The sequence below is a fragment of the Stegastes partitus genome, unplaced genomic scaffold, assembly GCF_000690725.1.
Source record: "Stegastes partitus isolate 25-593 unplaced genomic scaffold, Stegastes_partitus-1.0.2 Scaffold55, whole genome shotgun sequence".
Lineage (NCBI taxonomy): Eukaryota > Metazoa > Chordata > Actinopteri > Pomacentridae > Stegastes > Stegastes partitus.
This window is the reverse complement of record NW_007577786.1, coordinates 364,573-383,609: the sequence shown is the minus strand read 5'-3', so window position 1 is coordinate 383,609 and position 19,037 is coordinate 364,573. Positions and strand designations below refer to the sequence as shown.

The window sequence follows — 19,037 nt, the reverse complement described above, 5'->3', positions numbered from 1 at the left end:
GAGGTCGTGTCCCCCACACTGCTGAGTAAACACCACTCTATCCCCCGCAGTATTCACTGGAAAGTATGTTAAATATGTCTCCTTTTATGAACCCTCTCGGTGGATATGTCTGTGGTTATTTTCTATTCATTTTCAATGTGTTTGTTTTTGTGAAGTAAAGCTGAAATAAGACACCGACCCCCCTTTTTTGAATATACATTTGGTTGCGACCATGAAGCAACAGTGAACCGAAAGGACAGCTTTGGGCTGGTCCTCATAATAGTAATGATAAAAATAAGAACTTTATTTATGGAGGACCTTTTAAAAATAGAGTTGACAAAGTGCTTAGACAGACACACCAAACAGAAAAATAAAATGAAAAGGACACTTGGGGAGACAATATCACAAAAAAAAAGCCAGTCAGGCCGTACAGGGGAGATAAAAAGAAGCAAAAAAAATTGGAGAAATACATTGAAGATACAAAACTCAGAATTCCCATCTTAGTAGGAAGGTTAAGTGACTTTTGACTTCAAGTCTTGATGCATAGCTCATCTTTGGCATGGAAGTACGTTAAGGCCATAGTAATAAATTTATCCCAAGACACAAGTGAGATGACATTTTGGCATGCTTGACAGGCCCATATCTTTGCTCCTGTTATTGCTATACTGACAAACTTGGTGTCAAAGTGTACATTTTTGGGATCAAGGAATCCAATAAAATAGGTTCCAAGACTTAAAAAAAAAAACAATAATATTCTCCTTACCAGGACAGTTGAAGGTAAAATATGCAGTTCATTATAAAAAACCAAACAAACCACATGCCAAAAACACAGTCCATTCACAACTCAACAATCATTTAATAAATAACAACTCAAAGTGTTCAGTGTGTGTATTATGGATGCAGAGAAATTGAGTAGTGAGACAACAAGTTCATAACTGTGTTCACAGTTTAGAAGTAGGCAATGCCATACCTACAATTTTCTGGTGATGAAGACTGATAATTTAATGTAAACACATCACGAAGATGATTTTCGATTTAGATGTCTGCACCACTGTGGGAACATGAGCCATGACATCCACAGAGAGACATGCAAAGCAGCCTTTGCATGCAGCATTTGCAAGGTGCCGCACAGTCAGCATTACTCTTGCAAATGACAAATTCTGGCAAGTTCATTCAAACAGTGGCACTTGAAGTGTAGACAGGAGTTGGTGGAGAGTTTGGGGAATCCTGCTGCCATCTCCACAGACAGTGAGACTCTTGCATGATGTTTGACAAGCGTATTGCCTCATACATGTCCACTCTAAAGAGAAACATGATTAGTGAGACAAAGGCCCTCCATTATTGTTAATCATATTTATCATATTTATTATTATTATTATGCCCCTATACAAATTTGTCTTAATGTAGCTCGCAGGTAGACCTTAATGGACTTTAAATGTGATCAATAAAATCTGAAAATCAACCCTTAAATGACACGTAGCCAAAAGAGGGAAGCCAGGACTGGGTTGATGTGAAATTTTCTGTTCAAACTAACTTATGGTTGATAGGTCCTGGGAGCGGCTACTGATGTCTAACTCAGAAAAATCATGTTGGTGAATGTTATAAGATGCATATAATCCATGGAGGTATTTCAGTAAAGTTACCTTTTACAGCTCGCTTTCTCACATTTCTACACAGAGTGAAAACTGCAGAAGTCAAAAGCCTCAGTTTGTGAGTTTTTAGAGCTCTGCAGCATTTCAACTCACTGCCTTTGCTTGCTTCACTTCTCCCTCATATCATAGCCTTTCTATTAAACTCCTTCTAACATACAGTATGCCATCTTGATGCACCTGAATGCATCACCAGCGACGTTTCCTGGAGTCATTTGGTGTTTTGGGTCTTTCAGCGTTACACACTGTCACCCAGCTAGCAGGTAATGTTACCACATTATTGGCTAACATTACCTACAAGTTTAAATAATGTTTTAAAGACAGCATTTTAATGTAATGTTCAATTTTTTTTTTAGGATATTTCTTGTTTCAAGTGTTGTTCCAATAAGGTTAAACGTTATCAAGACATAGTGTTTTAATGTGAACATTCAGGGGATGTGTGGGGGATGTTGTCGGGTTGTATTACATGAAGAGAAGACCCACTATTCAACAAGTGTTTTCAAGACAACATCAAGGCTTTGTGTAAAACTTTTCTGTCATGTGATTTATGAACAAAGAAATATATATTTTTTCCTGCAACATTCTGAGGATGTTTTGAAAATGTTGTTGAGGAAACACATTATGGAACATCCTTTCATAAAACATTCCAATGACGTCATAACAAAGGAAGGATGTTCTCAATGCAACATCTGGAAGAGAAACCCTTAAGAATGTGTTTAGAAAACTTCATCCTGCTGTTAAAGGGCACATGAAGTATGGAATCACAGGCGTGCCATAAATAAATCTTTTAGAAAACAAGGAAATAGATGTGTAAATATAAAGAGGAATACATTTTTTAAAAATGGAAATATAAAGGTAAATTTTGTCTTTGCTTTTCCCCTGTCTCTTTGTTTTTTCCTTTTGCTTTTCCTTTTTGTCTTTGTCTTTTCCTTTTGTCATTGTTTTTTACCTTTGTCATTGCTTTTTCCATTTTGCCTTTGTTTTTAACTTGATGGACTGTGCTGTCAATCAAATAGCTTTGGGGCAGGGCTTTCTGTCCAGGGTGAGTAGTCAATACCTGATCACAGGATTCCTGCTTGGTGCTAGCTCCTAACGTCTGAGATACTGACTTCTGCACATCATGCTACAGAGTCCAAACAGAGAGAAATCCAGCCACTCCGATCCTCTAAAAGTGTCACACTTGTGCATTTGCAATTTGTGTTGTGTGTACTTCCTCTCAGTGCCAAGATGACATCACTTCCCTTTAGTGACAAAAAGGAAAAGCAAAAGGAAAAAGCAAACACAAAATGGAAAACAAAATGAAAAAACAAAGGGAAAAGAGAAAAGCAAAGACAAAATATACCTTTATCTTTCCATATTTGTTATTTTTTCTTTTATTTATTCCTCTTTATATTTACACATTTATTTCCTTATTTTTTTAAATAGATTTATTTTTTATTATGGCACTCCTGTGATTTCATAATGAAGCACTCAGTCAAGTTTTCATAATTCACTACATGTACTTCCACTCTATTAGGAAGGTATATGACAAACACAAAAAATGCAAGCATATAAAAGGAAAAAGAAGATTCTTTTGTGTCACAGGGTGAGTTAGCGTCGCAGGTTTAGAGACTGGTTGATGAGCGGGTGTTTAGAATGGTTGTAGTTCATTTTTTATTGATGACGGTCATTTTGGCTGCTATATTGTACAGCCAAGCTCCCATCAGATAACTCAGACGCTACAAAGATGTGATGGAAATCTGGCTGGAGGACAACAGGTGTTCAGTAAGACACATTCAGAGAGTTGAACTCTACTGCTGTCAGTGATGATGTTCTTATCAGACAGTTACATGTTTGTGACAGGTGCCAGTGAATACAACCCTTTTCAGTTTGCTGTTTAGCTCCATTTAGCGTTGTTTCCCTGCGGGGGATTGATGTCGCTGTACGGCTGCTTTCAGAGTATATTGAGCAAACCTCATTGAACACCAACGGGACAGTGTCAGGCTTTAATCTGTTGGTCTGGTGAACACATCGCTTGCCAGACTCCACCGCCTTCTCCTCGGTGTAATCTTCCTCCAGAAAGTGTTACTACAAACCCTGGAGCCCATCGAGGCTGTTTCTCTTCAGTGCCTCTAGCAGAGCATCACTACTGTTTTCTGTTTCAGCAGCATATTGTGAAAGTTGGCTGTTTTGTCCATGACTTTAACCCTGTAAAATTCATTTTTACATCCAGGAGTACTGCAGTAGTGGCCTCCCCTTGTCTTCTGATGATCTGTGGCTCCTCAGTCTTCATCTTTCACTGTCTCTATTGTCGACAATCTGTCTTTTACTGTCTGTCTTTAACTAAACCTGCGAAGCTAACCAATTGCGTAACATCACTGGTTGTCGTACTCTAAGATTGCAGAGTCCTTTGAAGAGAAGACACAAAAGAATCTTCTTTTTCCTGTTGTATGCTTCCATTTTTTGTGTTTGTTATAAACCTCTTGATCAGAGTGGAAATACACGTAGTGGATCATGTTAACTTGACAGAGGGCTTTTTTCGGAACCAGAAAGAACTACCAGCTGGAACCATTACAAGAACTTTGCAGAATTTTCTCAGAACATGTTTACAAGAAGAAAAAAAAATCTACCCAGCTGCCATAGATGAAGCTCCAGTTTGTGTCCACCCACTTGTATCTATGACATAACATATTGAAATGTCTGTTAAAACGCAGCTATAAATATGACTCAGGTAGATCAGAAACCTGTTAGATAATGTCTGAATCTTATAAAAAGGGTTTTCAGTCCCAGAATGTAATTCAGGGTTCTGCAGAAGCATTAATACACCTACTGAAGTCCTGCTTGCTGCCCACAGCCGCCTGCGTGTCAAATCCTTATAAAAGGCTTTAATAAATACCTGCAGTAGAAACGATAAGCGCTGCTTTAAACTCAGACTGATGTGCACATTCACGGCACAGCAGCGGTAATTTCATTAACGCAGGATCTGATTATGTTGTGTGTTCCTTCACACATCTGACTGATCAGCTTTGCCACACAGATTCCAGGTTCATACAGTGGGATTATTTACATTAAAGCTTCTCACAAAATTGCATTTCAGTGTTTTAATTTTGATATGTAGCTTTTTAGCAGCTGTAGTAAACCTGGGTGACCCTCACTGCACTGTCTGACCAGTCAACAACAGCCATACCTCTGTTACGGACATAAGTAAGGTTGTGACATGAAAGTTTATGTTATGTATTAAAATAACCATCATTTTTACATTCACTCATCTCTCCTCTTGCCATTTCCTTTTGCAGATTCCTTCATATCGTCTGGTAAACTGCTTCACATTCATAAAGAAAAGAGCCAAATGTAAGAATTTTGACAAAATGTGGACTATTCCCAGTATGTCACCTCGGCTGGTCCCTCATATGTTCACACGCCTGTAAATAGCCTGGTCCCTGCTGAGTCATGCGTTTGCACTCATGACATGCTGTTAAGTGCACGTGACATGAAAAGCTGAATTAATAAATTGCATTGAGCCTCTCATCTCTCGTGGTTATGTATATGATTTTTATGCCTTTTTGAAAATAATTATTCACATTTTGGTTTTGTTTACCTTGTTCTACATGTAGAACCACAACAATCTAATAATGCAACACTTGAAGACAATTTTTTATATACACAGGAGCTGGAATTGCAGCAGATTTTTTTTTTTTACAGAGAACAAGCGATGTTTTACTCTCCTCTTACTTCCATTCAGACCTGTGTTAGATTTTGCATCTGTTAGCCCTGAAACTGAATTATTATGTTCATTTTTAACATGTAATGTATAGATTTAATTATTTTCTGCTGTGTGTGAGTCCTGATTGTGTAGGAAAAAGACAAAAATTGTATACAACACTTTTACAACACTTTTTTTTTTTTTTTTTAACCTGGGCAGGAAAACATGGCAGGAGATGAATGAGATACACCTGTGAGCTGAAAAAAGTCACAGAGGAGATCAGAGTGAGTGACGACTGAAACTATTTCGAAATTGGATTCTGTTTTTGGACATTTTGGCTTAAAAAAACAAATAAAACAAATAAAGTTACTTCTATTCCAAAGTTGGCTGGATACACTGCACATTTCAGGGCGATACAGACAGTGAGCTGATCCTGAGAACAGGGTTGGATGAAACTCTTTGACCTGCTCGGATGGTGGTGGATGTCTGTGTCTATGTTGGACCGTCCAAAAGTTCTTTTCCTTTGAACTCCCTTCCCTCCTACTCTCTTCCCTCAGGTTAATGTGCAGCATGACTCCTACGCTGCTGCCCTCCTCGGTCCATCACACCTACACGCCTCACAAATGGACTGAACTGAACAGAACTGCATTCTTGCTAAACAGATTGCTCATTTCACCTCAACACATTTTACAAAACACACACAACATCACAAATCATTTCTTGAACTGGCCAAAACTTAACTAAGTACTGATGATGTGTTTTTTTTTTTTTCTTTTAACTGTAACAAAATGTGTGTCTTCATCACAATTAACAGTTTGATAACATGAAAGGTCGTCAGAATCATTATTAGTCCCCAGGAAGATGCTTCAATTTATGGTTTAAAGATCACCTTTTCGCATTAACCACAGCATTAAAGCCACCTGCATCATACTTTGTAGGTTCCACTTGTGCCGCCAGACCATCTTTGACCTGTCAAGACATGGACGCAGGACCTCTGTTGGTGTCCTGTTGTGTCTGGATCAGGGAGGTTGGCAGCAGACCTGTGGGGCCTCGGTGGATCAGGCTCATTCTGGCACATCCTGCATGAATAATCAGATGGGGTCTTGAGAGTTTGAAGGCTGAGTCAACGGCTCTTTGTCGTGTTCCTCGAGCTGTTCCTGAGCAGTTTTTTTTGTGGTGTGGCAATTTGCATTATCCTGCTGGATGCCATAAGGAACACTGTTCAGGTTGGTGGTACGTGTCAAGGTAATATCCACATTGAAATCTGGAATGAAGACTTTGGAAAACTGGTGTCATCTGGGTTGTTCCTTACATCTGGGTTACACTGCCCTCACCGTGGAGAAAACAAAGCAGCGGGATTCATAAAATACAGGAAATGCAACACTTTGCACTCTTAAATCGTGCTTAAAAGTCGTGAAGCGGTATCCTATAGGTCCCATAAGATGCAGGAGGAAACGATTTTGTTCTACAAGTTCCCATGGATCTCCACAACGAGGGTGTCTGTTGATATGCTGTTGGTATTATGAGTGTGTGCATCAGTGGTGTTTTTATGCATCATGACATGTACTCTAACAACAGTTACTCGATGTGTTCAATTTCCTTTAGGAGAATAAAGTTTATCTTATCTTTGGCTGAGTGCTGTCAACAAACAAGCACGAGACCTCAGCCGATGGAGCCCAGGGAACACCTTGTTTTGCACGGAAAGGATTTTATGACATGTATGCTGCTGCCTATAATAAAACCTCAGTTAATCTTTAGACTTAACTAAATTTGACCTACCTATGTATTTGCATATGATGATTTAGTATAAATGCAGTGTTACGAGGTACCGTGCCACATTCTTGCAGAGTCTGTGCAGGTATTCTGAGTCCTCTTTGCCTTACACTGAACAGTCTGTAGCATAATAACCAACTGTTCTTGTTGACCGTACAGGCACATTTCCAAACCTACAGCACCTAGTCTGCACTGATGCCGCTCCCTAAAATCATTACTAGGCGTGTCAATGTAATAATACAACATCCTGACAGTCACAAAGACATAAACAAATACAGTTGCAGGTGCACGGAGTTTGATGGCAGTTTTACAGCCGGTACATGTGCTTTTGTTTATACTGTACAGATTCTGCGGTTAGCTTTCGAAACTGGATGATGTAGTTCCCTGGATCTCCATTGCATTGTAACAAGCTGATCCATAGTTTCACTTGACCTGTCAGTGGTTTTAATGTTGTGGCTGATTGGTGTCTTTATTTGAGGGCATTCAGGAGTGTCTTTGAGGATTTTTGGGTTGAAGTAAAACACTATTTCTTTTTCTTCATCTGGACACTTTATTAGTAACAACAATCCTGTAGATTTTGTTTTGAACAGCTTGGCTTGCAAAAACAGCACACATGCACGAACAGCTTATAAATGTTCCACAACAGGCACAGTTAGCATTGGGAAACCGCTTTGGTTTGCTGTTATTCACAGGCCTTTTTTTTTTTTTCCTTACCAACTATGCCACATGTTCATAAACACTGCCAAAAGTATTTTCAGTTTCCAGTGCTGTCCTTTCTTTTGATTCTGAGAGATAGGATTATATCCACTGTGTTAGAAATTTGTTCTTAAGGCCTCATTGTCACATTTATGTAAAGAAATCACGAACTATAAGTTCACATAAGCTGCAAAGAGTCGCCTCTTGAATAGACTGAATTGAAAGACAAATTTGATCTTCACACTGACAACACGTTTGACTCTGTTCTTCTCTGTCTCCATCACAAACTAAAGCCTAACAGTTTTTTTTACACAGGGTAAAAGTCATAGCAAATCACAGCATATTGAACACTTTGAAAGTCCCCACAGAGAAACTAACACAGTTTGAAACATCGATAGATACAAACAGCTGTCACGCGGTATAACCTCAGCTCAAACGGGTGAGTCACAATATTGCACGGCGCAAACAAAGTGAGACTTTTATCAGGACAATAAACAACAAACAACTACCTCAAAATTTACCGGATGTTGCTCCCTACCCTGTTTTTACGATCTGGAGATTCCGATATCAAAATCCTTCCTTTAGATTTATCACTAAAGGTTGTGACAACAGCAATTTGAGAGATCACGAACCCTAAAGACATAAACTCAAAGGTCTGCGATACGAGCTGGTGAAGTGGTAGAAAAATTTGAAAGGCATTATGTGACAATTGTTTTTCATTTTTTCTGTTGTTTTGAATGTGATTTGGGTGTTATTACCATTTACTCTTAGCTGTTGATGTTGTTCGTGCTTATGCATTTCTGACCTGAGCGCAGCATCTTGGGTGAATATGGTACAAAACTCCTAGTGTTTTAGTGCAGTGGGGGCCTTCTTTAGACAGAATCTGCACCGACAGGTCTCAGAATTTGGGGCCTTTGAGGGATGTGAACAAGAAGTGTAATGTCAATGGAGTCAGTGAGTTAGTTTTGGCCTGCAACTTGATTTTTTGTTAGCCTACATGTGCCAAAGTAGCAATAAACAGTTTTTATTTTGCACTGTATTTCTATTACTGCATTACTTTGATACCGAAGCAAACTTGATAAGTCTCAGGCAAGTTCTGGAGTTACAAGAAGTGTCTTTTTTATGCATGTTTACTCACAATGGACATTGGAGGATCAGTGTTTCTACGTCAAGTGTCCCCTTTAACACACTTTGAAGCTCTCTGCTTTAGTGCAATAGACTACATTAGAAATTGAAAAGGGCAACATTACACTAAGTGCATTAAATCTGATAAAGCCTGGAAGCTGAACATCCACTTTATACACAAAACAAGAGCATTTTTCTACTGCAACTGATCACAGCGTCCGTCCGGGTTCGTAAGTTTCTATCTGTCCAGTTCTTAAGGGATTTCAGAACGGGGGGGAAGGAGTGACGTCCGTTCGGGTCAGTGAGCAGCAGTAACCCGGGGGTTCGTTCACACAAAGACGCTAAACAGAGGGAACTCTGACTGGTCGGGCTGCAGGAGGTCGACCAGGAAACAAACCGTCCCCGACAGGCCTTCAAACAGACTGTAGACGCTGGTGACTGAGTGCGAGCCTGCTTTAAACTCCTCTGTATAGAGAAACTCTGCAAACCTGTGGGCAGAGGGGAGAACAGGGTCACATGAATGGACATAGACAATGCAAGTTAATGGATTACAGCTGATGGGAAGGCAGAGCTGACGACACTAAAGCTGCACCCGCAGTGTATTCAAGAAGAAGAGGAGGGTACATGACTCTGAAAAAGAGTTTCTACATTTACATGAATTTCCCTTTTACAGCATTTATAAAATCACTTTTCTGCCCAGAGTTAGACGATAAGGTTAAGGTTTTTGTGCTCAATATGAAGCTGCAGCTGGGGGAGGGTTAGCTTAGACCAGCATAAAGACTGGAAATAGAAGGAAACAGCTAACCTGGCTCTGTCCAATGGTGACAAATTCTACCCACATGATTTTTGATGCTCATCTTGTATATGCAGTCTGATGAAGCAAGGAGAACACAGACCTATATACAGGGGAGACTAAACAATGCTCCACATGTGCATGGCTCAACGACAGCTTTTCAGGACAAGACTCAGCAGTCGACCTACATCTAAAGGATAAGGAATACTCCTTTGACTTCAACTGGACAGAGAATACAGACAGTTTGAGAGAGGAGAAGAGGACGCCATCGGGCACAGAAGGGGATCTATGAAACTTATCAGGTCCTTATAATGCAGTCTTGAGCTCTTCCCCCAGACAGTTTCACCACCACTAACATCTTGAGTCATCCTTCACCAGGCAGACAAATAATTAAATAATCATTAACAGGGCATTAGTTATGAGTTTGGGGAGGATAATAATATATATCCCAACAGCCAGTTAGAAGTGAAGAAGTCTCTTGGACGAGAGATGAAACTTCTTCAAGAACCAAAAAGAGAAGTCTTGTTGTTTTCTACTAAAGGTTTTAGCACACTTCTCTGTTTAGGATGACGTTATGTGCCCAAACATCTCTCTTTGTCTTTGGTTAAAACCAGGTTTGCTGTTTCCTCCTATTAGCTGTCTTTGTGCTAAGCTAAGCTAACCATCTACTGGCTTCACATTGAACACAGAGAAGATCAGTCTTCTCATCTTACGCTACAATAAATCAGCAAAACATATTTCTCAAGATTTTCAGCAATTACATTAAATTAACTTACTTTTTTTTTTTTTTGCATAATTTAGATGTATTTCCTATGTGTGACTCATCTACATGAAATCAGTCACTTTGTACCTTGGGCTACATCTGAGATACAGTATGAATTATGTTAACACATGATAAAACGTTGATTTTAGGTTTATTATTTCGATCAGTCCATTTAGTTGTTTTCTTGTCCCATGATTTGCGTCATGTGGCAGCAACATGCTGCTTTTGTTTGTGCATAATAGCACAAGGCGCAATGCAACTGATTTTGTGCAGATGGGTCACGTATTTGTTGTACTACTGCCTCTATACTCACACTATTTGGTATTTATCCCCTTTTGAATGACTTTATTGGTACACTTCGGGTTGGATAGGTAACTCTCATCACAGTGGCTATCAGCATATTGGTGCATAAACGGGTGTGGTGACTGTTCTAAGACACCGTGGCATGATGAATAATACATTTGTGGTTCAAAGTCTGCAGCTTTTTTTGTTATTATTGCTGTTTGTCAGCAGCATGTGATGAAAACAAAGCTAAGTATCAAGAAATACATGCCAGCTACACATATTAGTGTTTTTAAGGTTGATTCTGACATTCATTTAGACAAATTTTGCCTCTGGACAACATATAATTAACCAAAAGTAATTTCCAAAGCAGGAATGAAATGCTTTTCTACTTGAATTATATTCATGCATGTGGTGAAGCCTTGGAACACCATTCAGACTCTCATGTATTGAGATCAAACTAACAGAAGGTGTAATTTAAAACTTGTAGGACAAGAAGGATTTACAGCTGACAGACTAGAACTCTGAGGGAAACAGTAAGATGAATCTCTTGCCTCTGAGCACGGTAGATGTATTTTGAGTTGCCTGTGAGCCGATAAAGCAGGAGGAAGACGTAAGCGCTACCCGCAACTCCGTGACAGATCCCAGGTCCTTTCTTCAGCAGCCCTTTCTGCCACACCAGCTCTCCACTGCGGATGCACGTGTCCAGATACTGAGGCTTCTTATTGATCAGATAGGCTTTTGCAAACAGATAAGCCACACCTGCAGGAGAGGAGATGTGAACGTAACTGGGAGTCACAGTCTAAACCGTTAACATGATGCTGATGATTACTGAGCGTACCGGGGGCTCCGTGGCACCAGTGCACCAGTTCGTTCTCTCTCTCGATGATGGCTCCCAGCTCTGCGGGCCAGTTACAGTTCTGCTCCTGATTCATGAGGAAGTCGACGCTCTGCCACACCAGGTCCTTCTCCGGCCCGCTGAGCACGTCCTGGTAGCTCAGCAGCATCTGCAGCACTGAGGACAGGCCGTGGGCTGCACCTGACAGGAGGGAGGCCGAGGACGTCACACATGCACCCACAGGAGCAGGCATGCAGGGAAACAAAATGCCAGGCGCACAAACACAACCCAAGCACAGGCATTCACAAGGGACTACCGGAGGACTTGATTTTGTTTTCATTTTGCCTTTTACACTCTCACCTGTGGCTCACTATACAAACTTGACAGTCTTGTTTCCAGGCACTGAGGAAGTCCTCTCTGTACATTAGCAGGTGCACAATCAAACTTTTAGTGTGTAGGAATATGAAGTTGACCAGAATTGACATGTTGAACTAAGACTGTAAGCTGTATATTCATTCACTAAAATGACATTGGAACTGTCAAAGAATGTAACTGATACTCCAGAGTATTTGGAATCATGCTTCAGTGCAGTTATCTTGAGGTCTCTTAGGTTGAACATTTTAGCCCTCTGAACCCCAAGATCCAAAAACAGTAGGCATGTTATTCTTAGAAAATGCCAGATTACACCATTTATCATTGCCACAAAGTGCAAAAACAGAACCGCCCTGGAACTGCTCATTGGTGATGTGCCATTCCAGTGGGAAACTTAACAAATCAAAACTTAAAATTTTGATATTTCATCAAATCCACTTGATTATAAATGTTTCATTTATAAATTCTCCCCTCCAAAATTTGCACAGATCCAATTCTGTAAAAAACAGAAGGAAAAAAAAACAAATCTGTGCTACTAAATGGGAATCCATTAATGACTCTGCTGTAAACAAAAGCCAGACAAAAAAAAATCTGGGATTTTTTGGCTCAACTGCAGGCTGTGCTTAGAGACAAGAAATGAATTGAATTTAAAAATGTAAAAATATCAAAAGTATGTAGAGTAACACCTGTTGGCACTTGGATAAATGTTTAAGGATTTATGGCACTGTAAATTTTGTACTGTATAGAAGACATTTTACTTCTAGTCATGGCTGTGCTGTTTGTATGGAGGTGCAGGACTTTATATTGTAGTAAAAAAAAAAACAGCCCACAGGAGCAAAAACTACCTCGACACTGCTCAAGGTTTCAGAGGGCTAAGATATTGATCGAATCCCTCAGAGTGATCAAGAATAGACACATGCTTTTATCTGAAAACAACAAGTAATAATGAGGCAGCAGAGTGGCCCTTTGTAGCCTCACAACCACATCTCCAGACAACAAAGTCAATATTGGACGATTCTGCAAAATGATTATGATCAAGACAAAGCTTTTGTCCTACATCCAATGCCAATGTTTTCAAAAGTCTCACATTCTACAATATCTGGCAACCACAAAAAGAAAGCTCAAAGCAGCTATATTCAAGAATTTTGCGCAAATAATATGTCAGGATGATGTGAAAACAATGTGAGAAGTGTAGCTTGACGTGATGAACCTGCAAAGAACTATGTAGCGCTGCAGAGCATCTTTGAGACAACTGTTGGTTTAACCGCCCACAGCTTTAGTGTTCTGGTTCGGTTTCATAGTGTTATTTTTAGTTACAGCGTACAAAACAGCAAAACAAAAACAACACTGTAGACAGCCTGGCAAGTTCGTAACTCGCTGACGAACACAGAGGAGTGTTTACCAGCTGGAGGAGATATTACCCACAGGAGCTGGTAGAAACCAAAATCAGAGCAAGAAGAGTGTGAATACTGGACTTACATTTATTAAGTGGTAAGAAACAAAACTACAAATGAAGGCTGACGTTGCTCCATGACTGCTAGATGCGTGAGTAAGCAACTGTTTGCTAAGAAGATGGCAAAATCAGAGTCCTAATTCCTCAGAATGGGTGATTGGTTTACATACAGTTAAGACAGAAAGCCTGTTTTACTTTACTGGGAAAAATTCTTCACTTTTACAAGTTATTTCTGACCATTTGATAAACTAAAATGTGTATTGTGCTTGAGTAAATTACATCTCAATTGGCGTTTTTACTTTAACGCTGGCAAAAACCTCACAGTGAGTCCTCCAATTGAAAAAAAAACCCTGATGTTAACCTTAACATTTAAATATTAACTTAATTTGTCACTGTTACATTTACGTTTGTTGTCATCCCCCTCAAGGGGTCAAAAAAAGAGGTCATGGGAAGTTTAACATTTGGGATTAGAATGTGGAAAACAAACTATGGTTAAAGTATAATTAAGTTTATGCAAATTAAGCACTTGAAGGTGGAGGACAGTAGTTATGCTCAATAAAACTGCCAGTATTAATTACAGGTCTGCGACGGGACACAAACTCCAGCCTCCTGAATGAAAGTCAGTTGTGCTACAGACCCCTCCACCACCCCGACCTCCACTACATGAATGACACTTTACTGCATTGGCATTGGATGTACAGCAGAAAGTACAGAATCATCAAATATGGAGGTAATTCAGTTGAATCCTGGACAGAGTCTTCTGGAAATACTGCTGAATACATGCAGGGAAATCACAGCTCTCTGAGGCAGGAAGGCTAGTGTCTGTGAGTCCCTTCAGATCTGAAGATGACTGATCAAACAAACAAATCAAATGACAAACCCCTACTTCAATGCATTTTTCCAGACAGGCAAACTGTAGCACATGCAGCACCTTAGACAGGTGTCTTCATTAAACATCCAGATGTTTTTATTGTTAAAAGAAAGTCTTAGAGTCCTTCATTTCACTTCCTTATTATCATCATCAAAGTAGCTGTTGCACCCATGCAAAAGTGTCCAGCGGGGCTGTGCTTACTATGAACTCTGTGTTGGTCTGAATGTTACTGAGGATCTCCAATCCTCACAGGTCTCTTCATCTGATGCAATTAAGGAAAGGACAGTTAGCTTTACACACATTGACACACAAATCCTGGGATTTAAGAAGATCCTCCTGTAGTCCTGTAGTCTCTGAAAGTGAGATTTACACTGAAATCTTGGACTCACACTGGAAAGTGTATTAACTTTAAAGACTTACAGAAGGATCTATCTTTTCACAAAGCTGCAGTTCTTACCGAGGTACTCTGTTCCATAATATGAATACATGAGGGGGAAAGGCTTTCTCTTCCTCCTGGCATACTGTCTTCCTGATTCGATGATGGCCTGGCAAATGGATTTGATTTGATCTTTGCTCAGGATCTGCAGAACAGAGGACATCACACAGTTCACTGCAACACAGCTATCAACAGAAATAAGCACATCATTGATACCTCTAATTGAAGAAAAGTAATAGGTCTATTAAAGGCAGTGCAGGCGCTTCCACAAATTGATTAGACCTCTGCTCAGATTGAAGTTGGGCGGAGATGTGCCACAAGTCGACCTTTTCAACAGGAAGCACAGGTAAAAGCATTAACGATGACTGTATTTATCTAGCGACGTCCAGTCCAGCATGGAGGCTCGCTGCTGAGGCTCCCTGGGAAACTTCATGGAACAGAAAGTCATCATCGGCGCTTACAGTTCCACCTTTTCCTGCCAGGACCATTTGAAAGGTCTGTTAAAATGGTCTGTGATGTGACCACGATGTCCACAAAGGGTCCACATTAACAGAGGCAAGGCTATAATTTTCTTGTCCCACAAAGATGAATGGAAGAAGCTGTCAGTCGACCTCAGGCCCACACAGTCCTGAAGTCTAATCTGCCAAAATAACTACAATCACCTATGTGAGTGTACCATGGAGGCGAAGAGCCCGTCAGGTTCAGACTACATATTATTTGTGTCTAAAAAAAATGGTCACGATGTCAGGTTAGTCAGGTTTGTCTTTATTACCGGAAACAAAAATGCAAACAAACAGTAGGAGGAAAGTTGCCGACCGATTTGTACCCTGATAAAAAAGAAACGGGTAAGTGGTTTACATTTTCCATCCTTTAGCCCATTTTTAAATTTGTGTTTTGGCTCCTGTGTGTCAGCGTCACAGACACGTTGGTGAAATTATCATGTAACCAAAAACTCATATCATCGAATCCAAATATTGCAGCTGAATTGGGGTCTGCTGTGGTTATTAATCAATTCAGTGCACTATGTCCCGATCATATCAGAAGATCTCGAGTGTTTTTAGCATTAACTAGTGCACCTAAAACACTGTAACAAAATGTTCTGCCAAATTACATTAAATGCTGTGGTGCCTGTATTTTACTGGCTTTATTATTATTATTATTATTTTTTATAGTGTTAATATTGCAATTTATTTACAAAGTCAGTTACTGCAAATTTGTATCAGTATATTTGACGGTATCAACGACTGCCATCAGCATTTTAAAAAGACTTTTACAGTGTTACTATTGAAAAGTATTTTAACAGTAAATTATTATACATTCATAAAAACAATGTCAATTTAAAAAGTTATTTGCCATTTTTAAAAATCTTTCAAATATAACAGTTTTCTTTCAAATTATATAAAATATCTGTTTGAAAACAAAACTATGTTTGGATGATTTAAATATAGTTATTTTAGTGTAGTTTAGGTCAAACACTGCAAAAGAATGAATTAGAGATTTTTTTAAATATAGATTTTTTGATGTGGATGTTATTTACAGTTGTTGCTTGATTTTTGTTTGTTTGCAGTTAACATCTAAATAATTGCAAGTATCTGTAAAATAATCTTATTTTTTGCTGATTTAAGTATAGTAAAGATAAAGTAATTTAAAGTGAAATGTGAAAAAACAGGGCTGCAAGGTGGCTCGCTGGTTCGCGTCCCGGTGAGGACACCCGGGATCTTTCTGCATGGAGTTAGCATGTTCTCCCCGTGCAGCGTGGGTTCTCTCCGGGTTCTCCGGCTTCCTCCCACACAGTCCAAAAACATGTTGATGTTAATTGATGATTCTAAATTGTCCGTAGGTGTGAATGTGAGTGTGCTTGTTTATCTGTCTCTAAGTGTAGCCCTGTGATAGACTGGTGACCTGTCCAGGGTGTCCCCTGCCTTCACCCTAAGTCGCCCTAAGTCAGCTGGGCTCCAGCCCTGTGCAACCCTAGTGAGGATTAAGTGGTGTATAGACAATGGATGGATGGATGTGAAAACAAACAAACAAACAAACAACAATTACCATTTAAAAAATATACTTTTTTTTTTTTGATGTGGACATTATACTTACAGCTTTGGCCTGTTTTTGTGTGTTTTGTTTTACAGTTAATATGTAAAGGAATACTTCCCCCCCTGATTTTACAAGATATTATCTATATTTAACAAAATGAGAACATCTATGAAATAACATGTTTACAAGTTATTTGTCGTTTTTCAATCTTTAATTTCTTTCAAAAAACTGGAACTACCTGTATAATAACAGATTTTTATTAGTATTTTTTGATAGACTTAATTACAGCAAAAAAAGGTGTCATTGAAAATAGAACTTTGTAAAAGCCTGGATATGGACATCATTTTACAGATATGGCCTGTTTTCTGTGTGTTTGCTTATTTTACAGATAATGTCAATAATACTTTTGTTTGATATATCGGAAAAAACACTAATATTGGTCGATACTGATGTGGTCACTGATATATCGTGCATCCCTAAAATAAAGGCAAATATCTTTAAGAATAAAATTTATTTCTAGAATTAACACGTAAATTACTCATTTTCTTTTGTGATTTTACTGTACATTATCTGCAATTTAACGAAACTTAGAAAAGCTGGATAATAAGAGTAAATTGTTCCAAAAAGTACAGTTAAAAACCTGGATGTAACTTTTTTTGTTGTTGTTGTTTACAAGCACATACAGATGTACACAAACCTTGCTGACCTCGTGTGTTTGCGCATGCTCACTACAGAATGGAGTGATAACATTTCTAAGTGGTCCCACAGTTTCCAAAGTGCTCCCTCCTCCCGTGTGGCAGCAGCTCACCTCTATTCCCAGCTTCTGCTTGAGCACCAGCGCTGCGCACAGGTACCCAGCCCGCCCCACGAACAGCTCGTCTGAACCGCACTCCAGGAAATTGATGGGCGCACACACCTCCCACAGGTTACGAAATTTGGTCAGCGGCTTAACGAAATCAGCCAAACCCAGGGATTTGTAGATGAGAGCGGCCACCGCGTAGATCCCCGCCCCGCCGAGCAGGAAGGCGGCGCGCATGTTCTTGTCCGGCTCCACGTCCACGTACCGGAGCGACACGTCGATGATTTGCTTGGCCGTCTTCAGGTAGACCTCCCGGCGCTCGGAGAACAGCGGGCACTCGCTGACGTGATACAGCATGTAAGCCACCCCGGCCGGCCCATCGTACAGCCCTCCGTCGCAGTCGCTGATGTCGATGGGAAGCTTTTTGAGGATTTTGTCCACGGTGGCGACGACGGCGGGCACCACGGCCTGCGCGCCCTGGCCCGGCAGCAGCGCACCTTTGTAGTCGGAGAAGCGGTTGGTAAAGCAGCGAGTGTTTTCCATCACCGGTGAAAAAGGGGAAACGCAGATCTGTGCTCGCTGCTCCAGGTACCCCAAAGGATGAGAGAGGAGCGACACTTTGATTGCTCATCCCATCCTGTCCGCTCTCAGCTGATTGGATGCGCGCAGTGATGGTTCAGCCTCATATTGGCTGATGGGACCTGCAGCCTGCGCACGTTAAGCGCTCATGTCTGTACACAGCTTTCACATCCTGTTACCTCACTCTTCACAGGTATAAATCCCTTTAAAAGTTGCAACAAAACACACTCATCTGGGAGTTTCGTAGGTTTACAGGTGTTCTTCATTCATTCAACCTCAGGAGGCCTCACTCACAAGAAAACATGTAGTCATACCTGGTTTCCAATACAACATACTATTTCGTGCATTTAAGATTTAAAAACAAACTAAAACAAGAGAAGCTGAAAGTAAGATAATAATAAATGAAAAACCTGAGTCAGCCTCTCCTGCAGGTCATTTAAGGTCACAAGTGAAAAGTGAGCAGTCAAAACAGCTGGACCCTGCATTATATTCCAATCATTTGAGTGTATATGATGAGAGCCCAAATCAAAGTCAGCAATTAAGTGATCAATAAGGGGGTAAAAAAAACCAAAAACATTAAGAGCTTCATATATATACAGGCCCATCCAGCATTGCCATACTACTCACAAGGATGAGTACTGTAGTTGTGACCTGTAATAAACTTTATCTGCAGTGATAAACAGTGTACAGGAAGTTGTCTCTGATGCATGCACGTGTAAAATGTAGCTATAATCCAACGCCCAGTCATTCGGGTCATGGAAATCCTACAAGTTTACAATAACTTGACTTCTGTTTTTGTGAAACTGCCAGATCAGGGCTGACTCAAGATGTTAACGATGATGATAAAACCATCTGAGGTGAGATCCCAAGCATTGTAAGTACCTGATAAGTGGTGTCGTAGATCCTCTCTGTT

The 19,037-nt window shown here is 40.0% G+C and overlaps 1 protein-coding gene across 1 annotated transcript; it reads right to left on the bottom strand.

The window, feature by feature from the left end:
• Positions 1-9,232: 9,232 nt before the first annotated feature.
• Positions 9,233-18,088, bottom strand: LOC103352862 (lanC-like protein 3). The gene is made up of 5 exons (XM_008275550.1): positions 17,555-18,088; positions 14,734-14,857; positions 11,584-11,781; positions 11,297-11,504; positions 9,233-9,392 (listed from the first exon to the last, which is right to left on the bottom strand). The coding sequence occupies exons 1-5, from the start codon at positions 18,086-18,088 to the stop codon at positions 9,233-9,235; spliced, it is 1,224 nt and encodes a 407-aa protein (XP_008273772.1).
• Between the last annotated feature and the right edge of the window lie 949 nt (positions 18,089-19,037).

What these genes read in the sequence shown, in the direction of transcription:
- LOC103352862 (XM_008275550.1), bottom strand. Translation starts at nt 18,088, where the DNA reads ATGGAAAACACTCGCTGCTTTACCAACCGCTTCTCCGACTACAAAGGT. An exon ending in AGCAGAAGCTGGGAATAGAG is followed by an intron (nt 14,858 to 17,554) that starts GTGAGCTGCTGC and finishes TCTGTTCTGCAG; the next exon opens with ATCCTGAGCAAAGATCAAAT. An exon ending in TTATGGAACAGAGTACCTCG is followed by an intron (nt 11,782 to 14,733) that starts GTAAGAACTGCA and finishes CCCTCCTGTCAG; the next exon opens with GTGCAGCCCACGGCCTGTCC.